We start from the raw sequence: 23258 nt of genomic DNA on the forward strand, positions 1-23258 counted from the left end.
TTCCCATACTAGGCCCATGCTTTGTTGTATTATCATTGTTGTTATTGCTCTTTGGGGTTTCATGTTCATAGACCAATATTTGGACTTCCCATACTTCATGTGAAGCATGAACTTCCTCTGTCTCACCTGGAGGACCATATAAAAATGTGTCTTTGTAACACTGCGTCCAAGCTGACTCCCTCGTAGCATCTCTGTAATGAAAAGGGATCTTCCCTGTGCACTGCCTGATGGTAGGGCTATTTTTCCAAGCCTTGTGTCAGGAACAGGCCCGAGATACTGCACCTCAAAATGGTTTATTGATCCATGGTTTTAAGGGCAGAAAGCTCATTGTCATCTTGTGACCTGCTAGAGGGGTGGACTTAGGACTCACCTGTTGGTGCCTGGTGACAGTGGAGATGAGGAGTGGTCACTGAGGTACAAACCCAGTCCTTTCCCACATGTGACAGGGCAGAAGATGTCTTCCAGGAGGGGAATCTGTAGCTGTCTGGATATCCCAAGGGATCTCCATGGGCAGCGTGTGCCTGGGATGTGACTAGAGCTCCACAAAGTGAGAGATTGCCCAGGTGGAATCACCCAAAAGTGTTAATTCCAGGTATTGACAGGGAAAGGAGGACTCTGCAATCACAGGGCAGGCAGTGGGAACCCAGCTGGCATGGGGGAAGGGGGCTGGAGAGATGCAAGAGCTGGCTGAGGAGCTCCAGGGCCAGGACCGTCATGCTGCCCTGGGGCGTGGGGCTGGTGGGGGCAGAGAAGGGGCAAATGCAGTCAGTGTTGGGGATCACCTATCATATGAACACAGAAGAGCCAGAGAGTGAGTGGCCATACAGCCCAACCCTGAGGAAGGACCTTTGCTGCATGGTCACCCCTGTCTTCCTCCAGGTCTCTAGGATACCCAGCTCTGCTGCCATTACTAATACAAAGGGAACCAGTTTCATACCAACACTCGTTACACATCAAGTCCCATAGCTCCTGCCACAGCCAGACTCTCAGCCAAGCCCATTCTCAGACACCTCCACCTAGATCAGGTGCTTGTCTCCACAGATTTTGAAAATCTCCACTGATAGAGATCTCACCAGCTGGCCTGGGTCCTTGCTCCAGTGTTTGGCTCTGAGGGATTTTTCCAAAGCCCTGGCTTTCTCAGCCTCTCCTTGTGCACAATGTGCTTCAGGCCCCAGCCATCCTTCTGGCCTCTGCAACTTTCTCTCCAGTCTGTCAGGGTCTTCCTTGTGCTGGTGAGCCCCATACCAGACACAGCAGTCCTGCGGTTGCTGTCTTGTAGTGGGTTAGCCTTGCCCAACACCCAGACACCCACCCAGCTGCCCACTCACACCTCCAGCTCAAAAGGACAAAGGGAGAAAATAAGATGGGATAGCTCATGGGTCACGATAAAGACAGGGAGATCACTTCCTAATTACTGTCACAGGCAAAGAAGAGTGCACTTGGGGAAGACCAATTTAATTTATGCCAAGTAAAAAAGGTTTGGATTTAAACAATGACAAAATTATTCAAGTCCATTGCCTTCACACTTTCCCCCAGGCTCAAATTACTCCTTTGTTCCAAGTTCTTCTACCTGGGAGATCCCAATGTCAGGGTGAGGTGGGGAAACAGGGGGAGGCAGCTAAAATCTGCAGGGTCACTGGCACAGGCATAGGACAGTGTAGGACTGTCTGTGGTGCAAACAGGGCCTTTGTGCGGCTGCCCCCTCCTCCCCACCAACACAACTGAAGTCCTTGTCATCTCCACGGTGGCTGCTGTCTCTTCCACTGAAGCCCATGTGAGGACACTGGTTCCTTACAGCCCCTGGCCCTTGTTCCGTCCTCACCGACCCCCAAAACTGCCTGGGAGGTGTCCTACTGCTGTCCTTCACTCAGCATCACCCCCCCATCAAACTGCTTCCAAGAAGAGCTGTAAGCATCCCATGAAGGAAAGGATCCCCCTTCCCAGTGGGATGGAGGCCAGGGCTTGGCCATGCTGCTTGGTGAAACACATTTAGGGCTTTCACAGCCACCTCCACAACTGATCTTCCACCTGTAACCAGTGTCTCCGACTTCCTGGTTCACCAGCCCCCAGGGACGGTCCCCTTCTCTGGTCATTCCCTCCACGGTCTCTTCAGTGATGTTCCTCAGTGGCGCCCACTAACACCCTCCGAAACTTGGAAGTTTGCTGCTGGCTTTTACTTCTTGAGAGGCTTGTTCAGTCTTTCAGGATCTGCAGTTCAGGAACTTGGCACCAGAGGGCTCATTAACATGCAAACTCCCTAACGAGCCAAGGCTCAGTGCAGAGTTTTCCTTTAGGTCTTCAATTCTTATGTGGTTCATTAGAGAGAATTCAGGAGTGTAGCCAAAGTGGAAAGATTTCAATACGAAACAATAAGAAAGAATTCTTTTTTTCCTCCACTTTTCTTTATTTTTCTGCTCAGGCAGCATGTCACATCAGTAATCCCCAGTTCATATTGATCCTCCTAATGGAGTTTGAATGATTACAAAAAGCAAGACCCTTTCCGTCTTAACAATCTATGGTCATTCTTCATCCCTACCCCCAGCCCCACCTTTTCCCTCAACCACCTGGCACTTACAGCAGCCTTGTTCAAATCTGAGCTTTCTTCACTGAAGTCTGTAGCTGCATGCTTCAGCCCGTGGGCACCAACTCCCTCCTGCTTGGAGACCGAGCTGCACACAGACACGCAGTGATGTAATACACTCAACGGCTGTATATTAAGTCCACGTTACCTCCTCTGAAGCCCACTTCCTACAGCAGATAGTCTTAGGTGAACAAAAACCACATTTTTGTGTAAGCAGAGATCCCAGGACCCCCCAAAACACTCCCTGCCCTGGACTCTGTCTGTCCATGTCCGCTCTTTGCACACAGCAAGTCACACGTTGAAGTCACGAGCTCCCCTGATTGACAGAAGGGATAAAAGAGACAAAGTGAATGAAATGCTCTCTTTTGAATTGCCAAACGGACACTAAGCCCAGTGTATCTGGGACAGAGGAGCGTCTTCAAGCAGACTCTGCAATACCAACCCACTCATTTTTCATTCCCAGCAGGGTATAAAGTACATGTGGCTGTATTATCGTTGAAGGCAGGGATGAAAGTGATCCCCTCTAATGTTGGGCGCCTTAGCTGCCATGGCCCAGGCTTCCTTTTCTACTCAAGGGGGAGAAATCAGTAGTCTCAACGGAGATGCTTGGACACACCCTGTCTGGTGACCAGCTCCTGCTCCAGAAGTGCTCCTGTAGGTTGTGGGTCCCACTTCCCAGTCCCACGTGGGGGCTTCAGCCACCCCTGGGTATCTTGGAGGCAACGTCAACCTCTGTGCTGGCAACTGAGTCAACCCCGGAATGAAGATGTTAGGTAAAAGTAGAAACATGCAGAAAAGAGCTTGGGGTAATAAGTGTGTAAAAAGTTACTTTTCAGCACTTTGATACTGGTCTGCAAATTCTCATGAATTTTTTTATAGGCCATGGACATGGACCAGCAAGATGATGACACCTTCTCTCCCTCTATGTAAATAGAGATTTATACAGCCATTTCCAAAAATGTATTTCCTCCCAACACTTTGAATGGAGAACTGCATTCTGGTGACACGTTTATATTGTCATATTGTACATCCACATTTCCTATCTACAGGGTGCTTGGAGCAATGATGGTTGGAGCAGTTGACATATCACCCTATATTTCTTTGCCAACAAGAAATGGACACACCTGCTATCACTTCCATTGCATCATCTGTTTTTTCTGATCTGGCCACATCTTTATGGAATGTCCAATGGCCATAACACCATGGCCCACCAATGCCAGACCTCAAGTGATACACAGAGGCCTAGAGCACAGACATATAAAGAGCCCCAGAGAAGAGATGTGGAAAGCAAATGTCACACATGTCTTCAAGAAAGAAAAGAAGGAAGACCCAGGGAACTACAGGCAAGTCAGACTCACCTCCACCCCTTGGAAGATGATGGAGCAGCTAGTCATGGAAAGCATTTCCAGGCACATGAATGATAAGAAAGTATTAAAGGTGCATAGGACATACCTATGTATGTCCAGTTTGCCAAAGTCTTCCCTGATCTGATCCTCTTCCACCAAGGCAGATGTCCATGCTTTCCCCCTGTCTCTGGCAGCTGGGATTTCTGAAGGCCGGTCTTGCTAGCAACTACTGAGGCAATGAAGGCATTCTGTGCCTCAGCCTTTCCCACGTCCTGTGTCATCAGGTCCCCAGTCTCACTGAGCAACGGGCCCACATTTTCCCTCGTTTCCCTTTTGTTACCTGTCTACTTATAGAAGCCCTTCTTGTTTTCTTTGACATCCCTCACCAAATTCCATGCCATTTGGACTTTACCTTTCCTACCTTTGCTCAGACAGCATCTCTGTGTTCCTCCCAGGTTACCTGTCCTTGTTGCCACCCTCTGAATGCTTCCTTTTTGTGTTTGAGTTTGGCCGGGAGCGACTTGTTCATCCACGCAGCCCTCTAGGCATTTTTGCCCAATATCATATTTGATGGGCTGCACCCCTCTTGAGCTTGGAGGAGGTGATCCTTGAATATTAACCAGCTTTCTCGGGCCCGCCTTTCCTCCGGGGCCACATCCCATGGGGCTCTTCCAAGCAGATACTTGAAGAGGCCAAACTCTACTCTCCTTAAATCTGGCGTTCTGAGATTGCTTTTTACCTTCCTCTTTCCCCTCAGGATCCTGAACTCCACCATCTCGTGGTCACTACAGCCCCATCTCATGGTCACAAGGCTGTCTTTGACCTTCACATCCTCAACAAGCCCCTCCTTGTTGGTGAGGAGGAGGTCCAGCAGAGCACCTCTCCTCGTTGGCTCCTCTATCACTTGGGTGAAGAATTTATCATCAATGCACTCCACAGACGTCCTGGAGTGCTTATACCCTGCTGTGTTGTCCTTTGAGCAGCTATTGGGGTGGTTGAAGTCTCCCATGAGGACCAGGGCCTGCCAATGTGAGGCTGCTCCTACATGTCCATTGAGGACCACATATACTTCTTCTTCCTAGTCTGGTGGCCTACAGCAGACCCACTATAACACCACCCTTTCCTGTTCTCTCCTTAATCCTCACCATAAAGATCTCCATTGGCTCCCTATCCATCCCCAGACAGAGCGCCATGTCCTCCAGCTGCTCTCTCACACAAAGGGCAACTCTCCATCCTTGCCTTCCCATCCTTTCCTTCCTCAAGAACCTGTATCTCTCCTTTTCAACACTCTACCAGGTCTCCATGGTCGCAATAAGATTGCTGCCCAGCAACTGCACACAGATCTCTAAATCCTCATGGTTATGCCCCGTACTGCACGCATTAGAGTACAGGCACTTTAGAGAGGCAGCCCAGCATGTTGAGTTCTTGGAGAGGGTGTGAGAGATTTCTCCACCATGGTGCTTTGTAGGCATTTCCTTGCTTACATGTAAGTGCTGGAGTTGACCACACTTAGGCACCATTTTGCTGATTTTGTGATCCCTTCCCATCACATCACCCCATGCCCTTTGCTCAGTGATCCTATCTATCACTCCCTTAGAGGACTGCTGGTTACTCCCTCCCTCCCCCATCCTTCTTAGTTTACAGCCCTGCTTATGAGGTCAGCCAGCCTGTTGGCAAAAACAGCTTTGCCTTGCTTAGAGAGGTGGATCCCATCTCTCCCAAGCAGATGGTGGCCTGCAAACAGGGTGCCATGGGCACAGAACCCAAAACCATGTCCCCTATACCTATTCTGCAGTTAATTATTAACTTGTCCTATTAGTGCCTTTCTCCCAACACCCTTTCCCCTCACCAACAAGGTTGAGGAGAACACCATCTGGGCCCCCATGGCCTTCACTATCACTCCCCAGAGCCCTGTAGTCATATCTGATACTGTCACTTCTTTCCCCTGGCAGTGTGATTTGTGCCCACTTGGAATAAGAGCAGGGGGTAGTAGTCAGAGGGACGGATGAGCTTTGGACGTCCCACCACAACAACCTGGATCCTGGTCCCCAGCAAGGAGCAAACCTTTCTAGGTGGTTGGTTGGGATGACAGATGGGTGCCTCTCTGCCCCGTATTAGGTAGTCATCCATTATGATCCAAAAACCCCCATGGCACTACGTCTAGTTGAGGCTTGACTATCTCCATTGTGGAGATCCCACAGCCTTTCTGGGTGCATGTTCCCAGTGCCAGACAGACCTTATAGTGCAGATTCTTTGCTTTTAAGCCTAGTCAGAACTTCCCATGGCCCAACTTTTTCCCATGGCTTCTCATCCTTCCACTGTGCCCAGTTGGGAAGAGTCTGACTCATTCTCCTCTGCACCATCTCAAAAGCTAGCTGTAGACAAAGACAGTATCATCTCCCCTAGGCCAGCCTTGAATTTCTGACATCCTTCTCTTTGGCCCAGTGATATCGACCAGTCTTCAGCAGACTCCCCATTTCCAGCAGCTGGAGGTTGTTGCACTCGTGGGCCTAAACCTGTGTCTATAACCGCCGTGCTGATCCCCACCAGGTCCCACTCAAGCTTCAGGAGATAACTAGGGATGTGAAGTCAGGGGTGACCCACCCCATTCCAGGGGTCTTCATTCCAATGAGACAGAACCCGTCCTCACACCAGTGTATTGTCTGTACCGTTCCAGCAGTCACTCCATGGGGAATGGAGGTGAGCAGCTTTGATGCACATGTGCATCCACAGAGGCAGCTCCTCACACGCTCTTCTCTACAACACGGACTGTGGTAGAGGGGCCTAGTTCTACCTTAAATTACTTATGAGATGCCCCCATCACCCTGGGAAGGTGTTTTCTGCAGGGGTAGAAAACCTTTCCGTTGCTCTCACTGAAAGTAGTGACCCATGGAGGTGTAATGACTGTCAGCTAAATGGCAGTCATACTTGTGAGTTACCCACCAAAAAAGAAACTGTACTGTGCTAAAAAAGGAGGAGTGTAGCTTTAAAGTGCAGATCTCCCAAGTCCTCTGCCTTTCTTAGCCCAGATATGGAGAAAGTGACAAAGGAGGTGTGATGCATAAGTATCCTGACTCGGATGACCAAACCAAGGACTCTCTGATACCACGATGGTATCACAGATATCCCAAAGGGAGAGCTGTGCCTTTCTGGAAGGCAACCTACAGCCTGGCAGGACTCCCGTTAGAGGACAATAACACAATGTTGGTTTAAAGAAGACGTGGGACTCATAGCCATATGATGTAGGCTATAGACGTAGGCGCATGACGTACATTGCCTGGAGCCCCACAGGTAAGAAGGGGGCTTGGGCACCTCCATGCAGACACTTCCATGCCAGGACCAACAGGGTCAAGTGTCTGAAATGCAACTGAATACCGGGTCCCAAGGAGCCTGGGAGCTAGAACAGGAGCAGCAGGCACAGATGGGGAAAACAAGGAGCAACAGTGTCATCCTCCTGCTGAGGGACAGACAGATGGGCAGCCAGGAGACCCTCCACCTTACCCAGCTGTGCACACCACCTTCCACAGCAGCATCACAGGGCAGTCTCTTTCAGCCCCTTTCTCCGGCAGAGGGGAACGTGCACAATGGGGGAGAGATGCAGGCGATATGCTCCTCTACTTGAGGTCCTGCTGCAGAGGAGACAGCTCTGGGCTGTGCTTGACCCCTCAGGTAACACTTACCAGGCCTCATCCTGACCCCAAGCTGTGCATCAATTTCCTGGCTTGACCCTGGACCTGCTCCATCATCAGAACCTCGCCAGATGACCTGGACTCTGAACTGCCTCCAGCTGCCAGCCCCCTGGCCTGCCCTGCTCCCTTGGTGGCAGCTCAGGCTGGTGAGGCCCCCTCCCTGCTCACCTGGGGATACCCCTCACTTCCCAGCTAGCTCTGCCTTCCAGAGCACTTGTCCCTCGCTGCCCCCTGACAGAGCTGAGGTCCCAATCATGTCACCATTACCTGCATCTCCACTGCCCTCCCCTGTGCTCTGATTGACTTGATGGCTTCACGATGCCCATTGTCCTGATGGACTGTCACTTTGCTACAGCTGACAGGGCTTCACAAGGAACAACCCACCGGCATCCTGGCCTTTCCCCCTGACCTCTCTCCATGCTGTTGCCTCTACTTGGCAAGCTTAGTGATGAACTTGCTAGGAAAAAAAAAAAAAAAATGAAAAAAACCCCCAAACGACCAAAAAAACCCTCAAAGGAAAAGGAAAATAAAACCCAAGAAAAACAAGCCATGCAAAAGACATTTGCTCACCACCAACCAATCAATGCCCAGCCAACCCCCAAGCAACAGCAGCTGCTTCCAACCTCTACCTCCCCAGTTTTATTTCTGAGCATGACATCACATGGTATGGAATATCCCTTTGGTCAGATGGGGCCAGCTGTCCCAGCTGCATCCCCTCCCAACTTCTTGTGCACCCACAACCTACTCACTGGCAGGACAGTGTGAGGAGCAGAAAAGGCCTTAATGCTGTGCAAGCACTTCTCAGCAGTAACGACATCATCGGTGTGTTATCAACCCTGTTTTCAGCACAAATCCAAAACGCAGCCCCATACAAGCTACTGTGAAGAAATTTAACTCTGTCCCAGACAAAACCAGTACACTCAGGTTGGAAAGGAACACAGGACGTGTCCAGCTCAGCAGGGGCAACTTTGGGGTTAAGAGCTGGTTGCTCAGGACTTGATCCAAGTTACGACTTGAAAACCTCCAAGAATGGAAATGGGATTATTTTTCCAGGCAGCCGCTTCCCGTGCTTGGCTGTCCTCATGAGGAAAAAGCTTTCCCTTGTCTCTGGTGTGAACTTTTCTTGTGTCAATCTCTTGGCCTCCCTCCATGCACCACCACAAACTGACTGGATGACATGGGGAAAGGAAAAACTCCTTGCCTCCAGCCCCCTACACCTGAAAGGAGCTCCAGCAAAGCTCGGTCAGTACAGCAGACAATAACTGTGCCTCATGACTGAGCCGGTGACCATTCCTGAAAAATTTCTTTCAAACTGGAAGCTTCCTGGAAGCTCCAGCTTTTTGGACAAGGTAGTTTTCTTCTCAGTTTCAGGTCTGACTCTCTCCTCTTATGAAATACCTTTAAATTCTTCTTAACTTGGAAAGGAGGAGAAGAAATCCCTGCAGTGCACAAGGATCAAGGAGACAACTTGACCCATACAACTCTGTGGGGCTTCATCCACAGCTGCTGAGAGAGGACAGGGCATCCTCCTGAACAGGTAGCACTCTGCCTGGAGCCAGGAGCAAGTGAAGTTCTGCTAAGGTCTGTCCTGTCCGGGGAGCTCTTCTGCTTGATAGCTTTATTAATGACTTGGAGGTCTTGGTAGATGGCAAACTGCACGTGAACCAGCAGGGTGCCTTGTCAGCCAAGAAGGCCAACAGCATTCTGGGCTGTATGAAGAGGACCATAGCCAGAAAAGGAGGGAAGGTGTTTATCCCTCTCTCCTCAGAGCTTCTTAGACCACCTGGACAACACTGTGTCCAGCTTTGGTCTCCTGTGCCCCGTCCCCCATCCTGGTGCAGGCAAGACACTGATGAGCTGGAGCAAGCTCAGCAGAGGGCTTTGAGAGGGTTGGGTTGGGGGCAGGCTGGAGCACTTGCCATCTAAGGCAAGACTGAGTTAGCAAAGCTTGTTCAGCCTGGATCAGAGAAGGCACCAGGCGATAAGGAGAAGTGTTTTCACCATGAAGTCAGTTGCCAAGAGAGGCTGTGTCCTCCCTATTCTTGGACGTATTCAAGTCTTCTTCCCCCCTGCCTGTCATCTCCTCCCTTTGACCAAAAGAGTATTGCTCCTGCAAGAGTAAAGCAAGAGAGCCATGCAACCAACACAGACTCTGCATGCCCTGAGACCTCGCTTCCCTACAGCGAAGAAGAGAGCTCTTTCATCAGCCCCACACTTCTTTTTCCACCCTCAGCCTTCGTAGTTGCATGTATCTGGCTTTTGCTAAGATCCCATTTGAACTGGAAGCCCGCAAGACTCCTGGAACTCCTAACATCAACCTGGCATTGACCACAAACCTGGACCCCAGCCGGCCATGAAGGCATCAGTCATCCAGCGCCTCAGGTGTGCTGCCCAGGGCAGGTTTTGTCACGCCACTGTCAGCACCGCTGATGCTGTGCCCATGTCCCGTCCTTCTGCCACAGACTGCCCATGATCCCCAAACAGCTCCAGCTGCCTCGGGGGCTGCGATGAAACATTTCAGGAGTGGGCTGAGGTGGGTTGGCAGGAGATGGACCCTTGGCACTGCCTGGCTTGCAGGCCTGGGCAGGAAGAAGCCAGCTCCCCCCTGCCAGGGCTGGGAACAGTTTTTCCCAGGAACTTCCCTGAGGAACACGTCTTCTGTATCTCTCCATGCCCTTGCATGGCTGGCATGGGGACTAGGGCTCCTGGGGCAGAGCTGAAGAAGCTCAGCTGGGAGAGTGTTGGAGTGAAGACCTAAAGGTCCCTGGCTCGAGCCCAGGCTTTGACAATGTTTTCCCTCGGGCTTTTGCAGAGCCTCTTGCTCTTCCTCCAGCCTACCCCTGCCCTCCTGCCACTGCCTTCCTCATGCTCAGGGCAGAGTTTCCCCGGGGCTGGGCACAGCTTTTCCCTGGGGAGCTCCCTCCAGAGCTGCTCCTGGTGATCCTCCACCTCTACCCTGGCAGGAGCACCTGAGCTCAGGCTGCTGGGTGGATGTGCACAGGCAAGTGAAAGAGGGTCAGGCTGCCCAGGGGGAACGCAGAGACTGTGTCTGTGCATGCAGGGGTAGAGTCAGGGCAACTCTAGTTAGAGCTCAGCTGGAGCTGGAACCAGCAAGGGGTGGATAAGCAGAACAGCTTCTTTAAGTAAGTCCATAGCAAAAGCTACGATAGGAGCTAAGGAAAATGTGTACCTGCTGCTCAGTGGGGCAGGGGACCTTGTAGCCAAGGGCATGTACAGACCTGAGGTATTCAGCACCTTTTTCCTCTCCCTGATGCTTCCCAGTTTCCCAAGCCTCCTAACAGAAACTGGGGGACCTGAGCACCCAGTCCCTGCCAACCCCAGCTGCATCTCACATGGGCGTGAGGACACAGCCATCTTCCAGGACCTCTTGGATTTTAGTCCAGAAGACAAGCCATGCTGGGCTGGCCTTTTTTCCTTAGTCAAGATATGCAGACGTGTGAGAGGATGGAGCTGGCCATGTACCACCTCACAGCTGGGCTGAGCAGCCAGCACTGGAGACGAGTGATGTGAGGGGCTGCCCTGTGACAAGTGTCCTGTAGCAGCTTCTCCTTGTGTCCAGGAAGCAAGGGATCAGACTGAGCTTTTCTTCTGCACCTTCTACACTTGGTTTCTCTCCAGAAATTGCTGGCTCTGCACCATGAGTACAATGCTGTTAGCCCACCCTCCCCAGTCATACTGAAGAGCTCGATGCTCATCTCCATTTTTCAGACAAGCTCAGCCCCATTCCCGGCTCTCCCTGGTACCTGCCACAGGGAGCTGCAGAGCTCTGGGATCTCCCACCAAAGCCCGAGCTCCTTTGAAGGGAACAGCAGTCCCAGGAAGATGGGGAGGAGGGGCATCAGGGAGGAGGGCACGTCAGCTCCCCTGTCAGCCCCAAACTGCAGGCCAGCAATGGCATGAGGAAATGGAGGCCAGTGACTCCCTTGTATCCAGGAAAGTCCTCACCAAGACAGACTTTGACTTCCCCCCATTCCCACTGCCAGCCCTGCTTCCCAGGACAGTGCAAAATCCCTGGTCCTGGAGACCCTGGGACCCCTCCATCAGCTCCTGCTGCTCCAGACATAGAGCAGTCAGCCCTGAACTTGCACGTGCAGAAATGGATTTCTCTTTCTTATTTAATCCAGAAGCACGAGAGGTGTTTGGGTGCTACACTAGATCCAGGCCACGTTTTTTTTCCTGAGGGTGCATGAATCACTCTCCAGCCTCCCTCCCTGTGCCTGTGGGGTCCCTGCTGCCTCTCCTGGGATTGCAGAGCCCTCCATTACCTTCTCACACTTGGATCTAGTGTTTTCCCTTTTTATGACCATGTCTTGGGTGGTCCCTCATTTTGTGAAGCTCCCCACTCACTCCTGGGCACACGCTGTCCCTTCAGATCCCCTGAGCTCTCCCGATTCACCTCCAGGAAGGATGAGTGTTGGCCATTAGCCCGTGTGGCTGCCCAAGGCAGGTAAGCATGAGACAACTCTCCAACTCTGTTTGCGCTAGGCACTGACACCTGAGCCCTGGGTCCAGCCGTGTGTCCCCAACAGATCACACTGGGGTGCCGAGCTCATCGTCCAGGTCAGTGGGGAACTTAGTGAAAGCCAGAGGATCTTTTAGGATGCCGCTGAATGACAATGTCCTTTCATGCTCTTTTGAATTATAGCCCGGTCTTCAGGACCTGCACTGAAGGTCTCTGTGGTGGGGAGACACCACTTTTTAAAGACATATAGCATTGGGGAGCCAGCTCTGATAGTGTTGAAAGCATTTACAGAATGCTTCTAGGTCAGACACAGCAGGTTTCACCATTAGCAGAGCTGGGATGAATCCAAACATTTCTGTAGGATCGCAAGTATGACAGAGACAGCAACAAGAAAAACCAAGCATACTGCAGACCTGCCCTTAGATACCATGGGCGCCATGACTGCATAGGGCTGGGCAAGGCATTCTAGATGAAAAATGTCTCTGAAACCAATTCTCTCACTGCGTCCTTGAATTCCCTCTCCAAAGAGTGGAGGGCAGCTAATTCCAAGAGCATGATTTCACCGAGAGCAGGTGTCTAAAAGAGATGGGGATTTCCCCCTCTGTTAACCCCCATTTCTGTCCCTAGGCAGTGACAGCAAGAGGTCCATTTCCCCTTCTGTAGGGCAGTGACTCCGCTGAGCCAGCGCAGATATCCAGCCTCTGATTAGAAACCCTCGGAGGGGATGGGCATTCAGCTCCCCCATGCACCCCACAGACCCACCCTCTTGCTGCAGTGCAGATGTGCACAAAAGAAGCTCCTGCATGCGAGTACCTGGTCTGAGCTCCTTCTCTAACCAGTGGGGATGGAGGGTGGCAGTTAGTTACTCACACTTTTGTGTGGCCTGCTGCATTTGCAGTGCCAGGGTGCTCCGAGACACGTCCAAGCGCCTGCAAGCCCTGACAGAGCAATTCTGAGTGACCCACAGCCTTCCTCTGCGTCAACACTAGGGATGAGTGGGCCTCCACTGAATGGGGGTGACACTGATCACTCTCCAGACTCCTTCACCCATGCTGCGGGGTCCCTGCTGCCTCCTCTGGGATTGCAGAGTCCTTGTTTCCCTGTGGATACACCAATTTGGCCCTTTACCTTCGGTGACTCCACCTTGGGTGCTCTCTCACTTTGTGGGGGTCCATTCACTGCCCATCTCAAGCACACTGTGTCCCTGGAGAGCCTGGGGGATCTCCAGGCAGCTCCAGTTTCCCCTTGAGAATGACGTTGTCTGCCCTGTCTGACATGTGACAGCCTTGGGTATGTCACTCAGTGACCAGCCATGGCCTCCACTGTCACTAGACACTGACGGGTGAGCCCTAAATCCAATCCTTGATGTCTACATGGTCACAAGGTGACTGAGAGGCTTTTGCTCCTGCAGTCAGGCAGAACCCTGAGCAACTCCTGACTCCGGCATTGGAAGACAAGCCCAGTGTTCATGCACAGCACAGAAGAGATCTCATTTTATTACACAGATGTTGTAATGTGTTCAGCTCTCAGCAAGCATTAGACACCTTTATAGAAGCTCCATGTAAGAAAGAGGGGGTTCATACCTCTTTAGAAGTGAAAGGAAACCAAACATTACTGTAGGAACATTATAAATGAAGAATAATAATTACAGTAACAATAAAGAGAACAAAAACAACAACAGGTCAGGACTGGTGTGGAATACCCTGGCAGTCATTTGTGGAGAGATGGGATGTTTCTCGGTGCTAAATAGGAGTCCATGTAATCAGTTTCCTAATACCATTCTTGATCTCTGGGTTCCTCATGCTGTAGATGAGGGGGTTCACGGCTGGAGGCACCACTGAGTACAAAACTGCCAGCACGAGGTCCAGGTATGGAGACGAGATGGAGGGGGGCTTCAGGTAGGCAAATATGGCAGTGCTGATAAACAGGGAGACTACGGCCAAGTGAGGGAGGCACGTGGAAAAGGCTTTGTGCCGTCCCTGCTCGGAGGGGAGCCTCAGCACGGACCTGAAGATCTGCCCATAGGACAGTACAATGAAAACAAAACACCCAAATGCTAAACAGCCACTAACCACAAGTACCCCAACTTCCCTGAGGTAGGCATCTGAGCAGGCGAGCTTAAGGATCTGGGGGATTTCACAGAAGAACTGGTCCACAGCATTGCCCTTGCAGAACGGTAGTGAAAATGTATTGGCAGTGTGCAGCACAGCATAGAGGAACCCACAGCCCCAGGCAGCTGCTGCCATGCGGACACAAGCTCTGCTGCCCAGGAGGTTCCCATAGTGCAGGGGTTTGCAGATGGCAACGTAGCGGTCATAGGCCATGACATTGAGAAGAAAATATTCTGCTGACATCAAAAATAATAAGAGAAAGACCTGGGCAGCACATCCCAAGTAGGAGATGGCCCTATTGTTCCAGAGGGAGTTGGCCATGGCTTTAGGGACAGTGGTTGAGATGGAGTCCAAGTCGAGAAGGGATAGGTTGAGGAGGAAGAAGTACATGGGTGTGTGGAGGCGGTGGTCGCAGGCTATGGCTGTGATGATGAGGCCATTTCCCAGGAGGGCAGCCAGGTAGATGCCCAGGAAGAGCCAGAAGTGCAAGACCTGCAGCTCCCATCTGTCTGCAAATGCCAGGAGGAGGAACTCAGTCATGGAACTGCTGTTGGGCATATGCATCCTCTGGACACCGGGGACTGTCCAAGGAGGAAAAGGCAGTGACAAGTTACCACAAACATCTCTGAGTAAAACCAAAGATATGTCTCATAAACCCTCGCCCTCTCACACACGCTACCTTTTCCCTTCCTCAGGAGAAACTTTCATTCTGCCTCTGCTCTTCAGCTTCATTGTCTGTGGCTCTGTGTGCTGGAGCAGGGCCTCTGCCCATTGTCTCTTGAGGAGTCGACCCAGCCCCACTGCAGTGGGTAGATGGGAACGTGGCAGGGGGGCTGGGTTTGATGTTCAGAATATGTCAGATAAAATCACTCCTAACACAGGAGGGCTTGTCAGCATCTGCACTCCCAGTCTTAAAGAATGTGGGTGGCAGAAAGAAGATTTGGGGGGGGGGGGGGGGTGTGTGTGGTTAACTACTTCCCCCATCCTTCCATGTGAGTGTTCTCTGAAATCAGAAATCATGAGCTGAGACATGAGAGTCAATGGATTCACTGTGGCTTAGTGAGGAGTGAATAGAACTGGTTGGGCTTGTTCCCAGCTGCCCTGTGCTTGCAGTTTTCTCAGATGGAGGGTGATCACACTCCTGTGGTACCAGTAAAAGCCACCAGATGCTGCTGAGAGCAGAGGAATCCACTGCAGACCACTCAATGCCTCACCCTTTCTCAAGGTCTCAGCACCCTCTTTCTAGCCAAGGACACCAAGACTCCTTTCATCAACCCAACAGCATTTCCTCAGTTATAGGTAGCATCTCTGCACCTGTCTTTGTGGGCTTTCAGATAACAGAAAGATGCTATGTGAAAGATTTCCTTGCTTAAGGACAGCTCACAGCTTGGAAAGCCACCCCAAAGAGATAGCCAATGTCCTAATGAATACATGTAATCCAGGGAAAACCAGTTCATTCCCTAGCCCCACAGACTGCACTGCCCACAGCCCCACAGGTGAAAGCTGGGACACCTCATTTCCAGGGACACACCTGCATTGGAGGACCCACAAGGTCAGTGTGTGACTCTGCAGCTAAAACTCCCATTCCCAGAGACCCTGACAGCAAGAATGAAATAACACTAAAACCAACACAGACAACTGGAGAAACATGGGAAAATACAGTGAGGGTCTGGCTGAGAGAGGCAAGCAGGGAGGCAGCCGGGCACTCAGGAAAGCTCTGCTTACTCAGCTGTTCAGACCTCCTCCCAGACACCAACAGTGCCAGGCAGATGCCCTCAGCCCTGAGCTCTGCAGAGGGAAATGGGCACGTGGCTGGAGAGCTGCACCCACGGCTCTGCTGGAGCTCTGGCTGCTGAGGAGATGGTTCATGCCTTGGACCCCCCAGCTCTGAGGGCAAAGGCTTTGCTGGGAAGGAGGGGAACCAAAGGGGCTTGCTCAGAGGAATGGGTCTGCACTGGAGGAGATCATACAGAGTTTTCTGAATTCTCCCTCCCACAACATTTCTGCGCTTTGTTTCCTCTCATACCCTGATCATATTCCTGTTGCCTGGAGACTTTTTCCTGGGAGATGTTTTCCTATCCCATTTCTTTTCCCTGTCAGCACTCACAGACCCCATCCCAACCTTTGCTCACCCATCTTGGACCTACAGAAACCTGCCTGTTTGCAGAGCACTGGCTGGGTGCATGTTCCTGTTCGCAGGTGCAAAAGGGCAGCTCAGAACAATCCTGAGGGGTCCAGAAAAGGGGGTGCTGTCCATAGGCAGGGCAGTGGCTCAAGGCACTTTAACAAGCTCCTTGCAGACCTCCTGATCACGGTGCCCTGGTACACAGCCCCCTGGGGCAGAGGGACCCTGCTCTAAAGTACAGCTCGGGGGGGTGCCCTGCACAAATGCCTTCACAACCCTGCAGCCGTCCCCAGAAAAAAGTAGCTGTCATGCCCTGTCCTTCTGAGGGTGCAGCAGGGAATTCCTGCTCTGGAATACGTCCTTCTTCTCTACTGTAGAGAAACTGTGAGTTTTATTTACAGAGCTCATAAGCTGCGGATTGTGCCAGCTTTTGAAGACCCCTTTAGGATACTCTTGTGCATTGCCCTGCCGTCAGAGACCTACCGTGTGAAGATCCATCCTGCAACAAGCCCTCTTTGGTCCTCCAACTGCTGACTGCCTTTAAACTCTCTCTGCATCACTCCTCTCCCCTCGGTGCCTGCAGGCAGTGCCCTCAGCCCTGCTGCGCTTTGCAGAGGAGCTGCTCCTGGGCAGAGCTGTCTCTCTGCAGTGCTGCCTGCTTGCCATGAGCTCCCTCCAGCCCAGGAGCCCAGCCCAGCTCAGCAGCAGAGGACCAGCCCAAGGCAGCACTTTCCTCTGCCTGCTCTGGGCTCCCTGAAGATGTCTCTGGAGCTCTGGGGCTGACAGCTCCTGAAAGGCACCGGGTTCACCCCTGGGGAGCATGCTGCAAAATCACCTGAAGTAATCACCAACAGTAGAGAGAGAGATTGATTCCAGCAGCATGGTTTGCCCTGCCAGAGTGCGGTTCTCTGTGACGGGTGTCAACGTGCCCCTCTCGACATCGATATTCTTCACCCACAAGAAAAAGGACACACAGACAGGGCCAGGGAGGGGCTTGGCTTCCCTTGTGCAGGCCAGGGATTCAGCTGAGGCAATGCAGGCTTCTCATCCTGACCAGGAAGCCCTTGGGTTGAAGCAGGACTCAGCTCCCTGCTTTGACTCCACAGTCCCAGCGGAGCTGGGAATCCTCCTGCTTCAGTTCAGGTGTGCACAAAAGAGTTGCCAGTGTGTGAGCCCTGCTCTGAGCCCCTTTACCTTTAGTCAGTGGGGACTCAGGTGCTCACATACAGATACTTTGTGATGACTGAGGTGCCAGAGGTGGCCCAAGCCATGTGCAAGTGTTTGCAAGCCCTGATGGAAAAATCTCTGAGGATACCCACCTCCTCCCTGAGCATCAGCTGAGGGCCAGAGGGGGAATGGAGAGATCTTGGCCACCCACAATGACATCAGATGTTTAGGGCACCTGAACGTGCCTTGTAAATTATCTGAAAAGCCTCTAGTGCCATGCCAGGTGCCTGCGTGCCAAACACAACTCCACTCAGTAGGCAAACACAGCACCCAACCTCCAGGAAAGCCATGCCCTCTTAGAGCTGGTGGGGGGCAGACACCCCAGGGCCTCCCAAAGGGGTCCGGTGGCTATGTGCCACTACCTGAATGACAGCACCACGGCACTGATGCAAGGCCATGCCACCTACACCCGTGGTGATGCAGGGCTGGGAAGCAGATCCCAGCAGGGTGACCTCCCCTGTGCCTCTCTTCTCAGCCCTGGACTACCCTCCTCTCTCTGAACCTCTACTCACCTGCCTGATACTAAGAAGATGGAAGCTGATAATAATCACAGACTCATAGGATCATAAGATCATAGAATGGTTTTGGTTGGAAAGGAATCTTTACAGACTACCTAGTTCAAACCCCTTGCCGTGGGCAGGGACATCTTTCACTAGATCAGGTTGCTCAAAGCCCCATCCAACTTGACCCTGAACACTGACAATGATGGGGCATCCACAACTTCTCTGGGCAACCTGTCCCAATGTCTCACCACCCTCACCATAAAAATTTTCTTCTTACATCCAATCTACCCTCTTTAGTTTTGAAACCCTTACCCCTTGTCCTGTCACTACAGACCTTGGTAAAAACTCTCTCTCCATCTTCTTAAAAGCCTCCTTTATATAGTGTATGGCTGCACTAAGGTCTCCTGTCTCAGATCCTGATTTAGAGTTCTGCCAAGCACACCAGTTTGTTGCAGACAGGTGATTTAGACTGCTTAAAGAACCACTGCCAGAGGTATCAGCAAAAGTGGTTTTCTTGGAACTTAGCAAAGTTTGATGGCAAGGTTCACTCTATCAATTACTGCACAAAAGATATAAAAATGATTCAAAGTTACCAACACAGAATCAAAGGTACCAATACAAAATCTCTATAGAGCACTATCATACAAGGTAATACATGATATTGGTCATTTCCGAAAGATCTGCAGAAGGTAAGAAGCCTCTCAGCCTCAAGAACCTTGAGAGATGTCCCAGCTCAAGGGGAGATCCCTGCCGTGCAGCCAGCTGCTTAGCAGGGAGCGCTCAAAGAAGGCTCACTTAGGGTGTCATATTAATGGAATAAAGTGGTTGGCTCGCAGTCAAATTGCATGCAATGGAGAAGGTATGCATGAGACTCCTTGTACCCACAACTTTCTTTGTTCCTTGACAAACGAGTCTTGGAGGAAACACCTGCTATTCATGTGTTAATCGCATACTTGCTGTTCCAGTTTCCAAGCCCATATGCATCAATGTTCACCATGTCACTCTCTTCCTGTGTGGGTTTCCAGAGAATAGCTTGGAACTAGAGAGGTTCTTAGTCCTGTTATACCTAGGCCCCTGTGAGGAAAGACCAGGGGCTGCCTCCATGCCAGACACATCTGGTTCCAGCTGGCTCCAAAATGCACCCACCACTGGCCAAAACCTGAGCCCATCAGCAAAGCTGGGGGAACCTCTGTGAAGGTATATTTAAGAAAGGACACAACTGCTAGAGTGGGAGAGGAGCGAGGAGAAAAATCTGTGAGAAACAGCCCTGCAAACACCAAGGTCAGTGAAGAAGGAGGGAGAGGAAGTGCTCCAGGTGCCAGAGCAGATGGTCTCCTGCAGCCCATGGACAAGACCCCAGTGGAGAAGGTAATCCCTGCAGCTTGTGGATGACCCAACACTGGAGACATTGGATAATTCCTGAAAGAAGGTTGGCTTGAGGAGAGCCCAAGCTGGAGAGGTTTATGTCAAAGGACTGTAGCCCATAGGAGGGACCTCCTGGGAAAAGTGTTAGAAGGAAGGAGCAGCAAAGAGGAACTGGTATGGACTGACCACAACCCCCCATTCCCCACCCCCTGCACTGCTCACAGGGGGAGGAGGTAGAAGAGTTGTGAGCTAAGGCGGGAAGTTGAGCAAGGGAGAAAAGGGTGGGGAGAGGCCTTCCTTGGGGAAGGAGATAAGGTCTGTCTTATCTCCACCAGCCCCACACTTCTTCCACCCTCAGCCTTTGCAACTGCACATGCCTGGTCTGCCCACGAAGCTTTGCCACTGTCACGTTTGTACGAGGCCCACGCACATCTTGGCACACCCAAGTGTAAGCTGGCCTCCACCAAACCTGGAGCCCAGCTGGCCTTGGAGACAGGGAGGGCCCAGGTCCCCCCTGCCCAGGGCTGGGCACAGCTTTTCCCTGGGAACCTCCCTGAGGAGCTCTCCTCCTGTCTGTCAGCCTGTGGCCTGGCACAGGGACAAGGGCTGCTGGGGCAGGGCTGAAGTAGCTCAGCTGGGAGAGCGTTAGACTGAAGATCTAAAGCTCCCTGGTTCAACCCCGGGCTTCAGCACTGATTTGCTCCCTTTCATTTTTGCAGAGCCCATCTGCTGCCTTCCAGCCTGCCCCAGCCCTGCTTGCTCCTTCATCCCTTGTCAGAGCACTGTCCCTGCCTTGTAGCTGCAGATCTGTGGCTAAGAAGGAGCCTTCCTCCAGCACCAACAGTCCCCAGACTCCCCCTGGGCAGGACTCTCCATTCAGCGCTCCTCTGGGCTGCTCTCCAGCTGTCCCTCCTTCCCTGCTCCACACGGATTGGGATCTTTCCTCTGCGGGGTCTCTGCAAAGACCTCCTCTCTCTCCTGCTTGTCATTCTCAATGGTGCACAGGCTGCTCCCATCCTCATACACCTCCTCCACCTGGTCCTCAGTTCCCAGACCTGAGGCCATGTCGTGGTTTAACCCCAGCCAGCAACTAAGCACCACGCAGCCGCTCACTCACTCCCCCCCACCACCCAGTGGGATGGGGGAGAAAATCAGGAAAAGAAGTAAAACTCCTGGGTTGAGATAAGAACGGTTTAATAGAACAGAAAAGAAGAAACTAATAATGATAATGATAACACTAATAAAATGACAGCAGTAGTAATAAAAGGATTGAAATGTACAAATGATGCACAGGGCAATTGCTCACCACCCGCCGACCGACACCCAGCCAGTCCCCCAGCGGCGAAATCCCTGCCCCCCCACTTCCGAGTTCGTAAACGAGGTGGGACGTCACATGGTATGGAATACACCGTTGGCCAGTTTGGGTCAGGTGCCCTGGCAGGGCATGAGAAGCTGAAAAATCCTTGGCTATAGTGTAAACACTACTGGGCAACTGAAAACATCAGTGTTATCAGCATTCTTCACATACTGAACTCAAAACATAGCACTGTACCAGCTACTAGGAAGACAGTTAATTCTATCCCAGCTGAAACCAGGACAGGCCACCATCCCCCCAGTCCCAGGGAGAGGCACTCCCTGGAGCTGAGGCCTCAATGGCAGCATCCTCCCTCCGGAGGTCTGTCACAGCGAGACCTCTGATGTGCCCAGGACATCTGACAAAGCTGTGCTGAGGATCAGCCACTGTAGGAACTCTTGAGCAGAGTTTCTTGGCCCCCGCTGCAATGACTGATGAAACACCGATGTGCTCCTCCCTGGGCATCAGCAGGGAGATACAGAGCACAGGGGGATCCCTCCGCGGCCCCACATGAACATCGCTCTGCATCAGTCCATGCCTGCTGCGAGGGCACAAGTTGGGACACAAATGCCAGCAGTGGCTCCCCTGCGGTCCAGCATGGAAGGTCACCAACTCTCACACCGTGTCTTCACAACAGCCCCAGCTCAACCACTCCACATTATTTTTACTCTCCAAATTTACCCTCTTCTGCATGTCCTGGCATCGCATACACTTCTGTGTTCTTCATCCCCCCAGCACCAGACCCAGGGCCCACAGCACAAGTGTCTCAGTAGTCCCCAGTTCCCCTACTCAAACCTGCTCACCCACCAGACTGCACTCCCCAGCCCAGCTTCAGCCCCTCACAGCCCTCAGTCCCTGCCCAGAAAAAGAAAGAGCTGCTCATGCGCGCCAACAAGCTGCTGGGCTCCCCCCTTGCAACTTCTTGCTGCTATGGAACCCTGCTCGCCCATCACGAACACAGTGATGGCTGCAACACAGGACATCCCTGTCTCCAGCTGATAGCATATTTCCATACATCCTGTATGGTATGTCTAAATGTTTTGATGGTTTTAATATTTTGTACCAGCCGTGGAAACTGGTTTGCTGCTAGGTGACTGTAAAAGTGAGATTTGGTAAATAAGTATTAGAAATCTTATACCAACACTATGATTGAAACAATAGCCAAAAGTAGAGCCAAGCAATTAACTAGTAGAGGTAGTTGCTCCTAAGTTTTGCAGTTCTTTGCTCTTAGGACTAGATGTTCCTGTGCGCTAGATGAGAACAATGTTGAGACTGACCACATGTGATTGAAGCTGCGTTAAGCTTCAAGATCAAAGAACAAGGACAAGAATAAAGACTTCAAGGACAGCCAGCAAGAACTTCAAATGGGTCGGTGGTCGCAAAAGCAGCCCTTCGACTCAAATGGATCCTTCATTGAGCGTGATCGGATGCAGGCAGTACTAAGATAATCAGTTGCAAGCATTTTTATGTACGTGTATACTAATCTGATTACAATGCAATTAGTTATTCTAACTAACCTGTTAGTGCTGAAGCTGCGGCATGCATGCAAGGTGGAACTATCCCCCGTGCATCCAGCGCTGCAATAAAGAATGCCTGCTTTCTAAAACTCCAAAATGAGTCTTGGACGGTGTCTTCGACCGGCTTTTTGGTATCACTCACTAGAGCCCTGGTAAGAACCTCTTTCCTGCTGTGCCTCCAAAACACTGGCTGCCCCCATGGCTGGCACCGTCTGCCCCTCGCCTCTCCCAGCCTCCTGGGGGGACACTCCAGGTTGCCCTTATCTGGGGCAGATGGTGAGTGGGAAGGGGACACCCCAGGTGCCCGCGCTCCCTCAGCTACTCTGCTCATCGTGGTGGTGCATCCAGAGAGGACCCAGGCATCTGGGCACTGGCCAAGGAGACGGGACATGGACGCAGGCACACACAAACACACACACACACACACGCAGAGCGTAGCTTTGCTGAAGGGGTTTATTGATCATGAGAGGGAAATGGCCCAGGGGATCAGGTGGGGTCATCCAGGGATGATCATCTCCTCATGCCGCTGGAGGGGGACAGGACAGGGCTGTCACCATCACTTGAGGACCTGCAAGAGAGAGCCCAAATTGTGACCCCCCCCGTGTGTCCCCTGGGACATGAGAGGGGCCTTGTCCCCACCACCTCTCTCTGCAGAGACCTGGGGAAGGAGAAGGGAATTGGAGCCCTCAGTCTACCCAGGACAGGACTTGGCTCACCTGAGATCCAGATGGCACGCAGAGCCCCCTACCCCAGGATGCCCCTCTATCTCCCAGAAGCCTGCCCAGCCCTCACAGTGATCCGGGGGTTCTGTATGGCACAGACCCCCTGCCTGGCCTGCACAGTGACCTTCTGGCTCCATAGAGCCCTCCTGCATGCAAGGAAAGGCATGGGGGCAGCTCTGTCCAGCTCACCCTGGGACATGCATCAGGGACAGTCCCCTCTCTTTCCTTCTGCCAT

At 52.0% G+C, this 23258-nt stretch overlaps 1 protein-coding gene and 1 non-coding gene across 2 annotated transcripts; one reads left to right on the forward strand and one right to left on the reverse strand.

The window, feature by feature from the left end:
* Nucleotides 1-13841: 13841 nt before the first annotated feature.
* LOC142025959 (olfactory receptor 14C36-like) lies at nucleotides 13842-14768 on the reverse strand. Its single transcript, XM_075018706.1, has one exon. It carries the CDS (start codon nucleotides 14766-14768, stop codon nucleotides 13842-13844), a length of 927 nt encoding a protein of 308 aa, XP_074874807.1.
* A 5281-nt stretch (nucleotides 14769-20049) lies between these two features.
* Nucleotides 20050-20122, forward strand: TRNAF-GAA (transfer RNA phenylalanine (anticodon GAA)). The gene has a single exon. It is a non-coding gene; the product is annotated as a tRNA-Phe (tRNA).
* Nucleotides 20123-23258: the final 3136 nt, after the last annotated feature.

This window comes from Buteo buteo, chromosome 31 (genome assembly GCF_964188355.1).
Source record: "Buteo buteo chromosome 31, bButBut1.hap1.1, whole genome shotgun sequence".
NCBI classification, from domain to species: domain Eukaryota; kingdom Metazoa; phylum Chordata; class Aves; order Accipitriformes; family Accipitridae; genus Buteo; species Buteo buteo.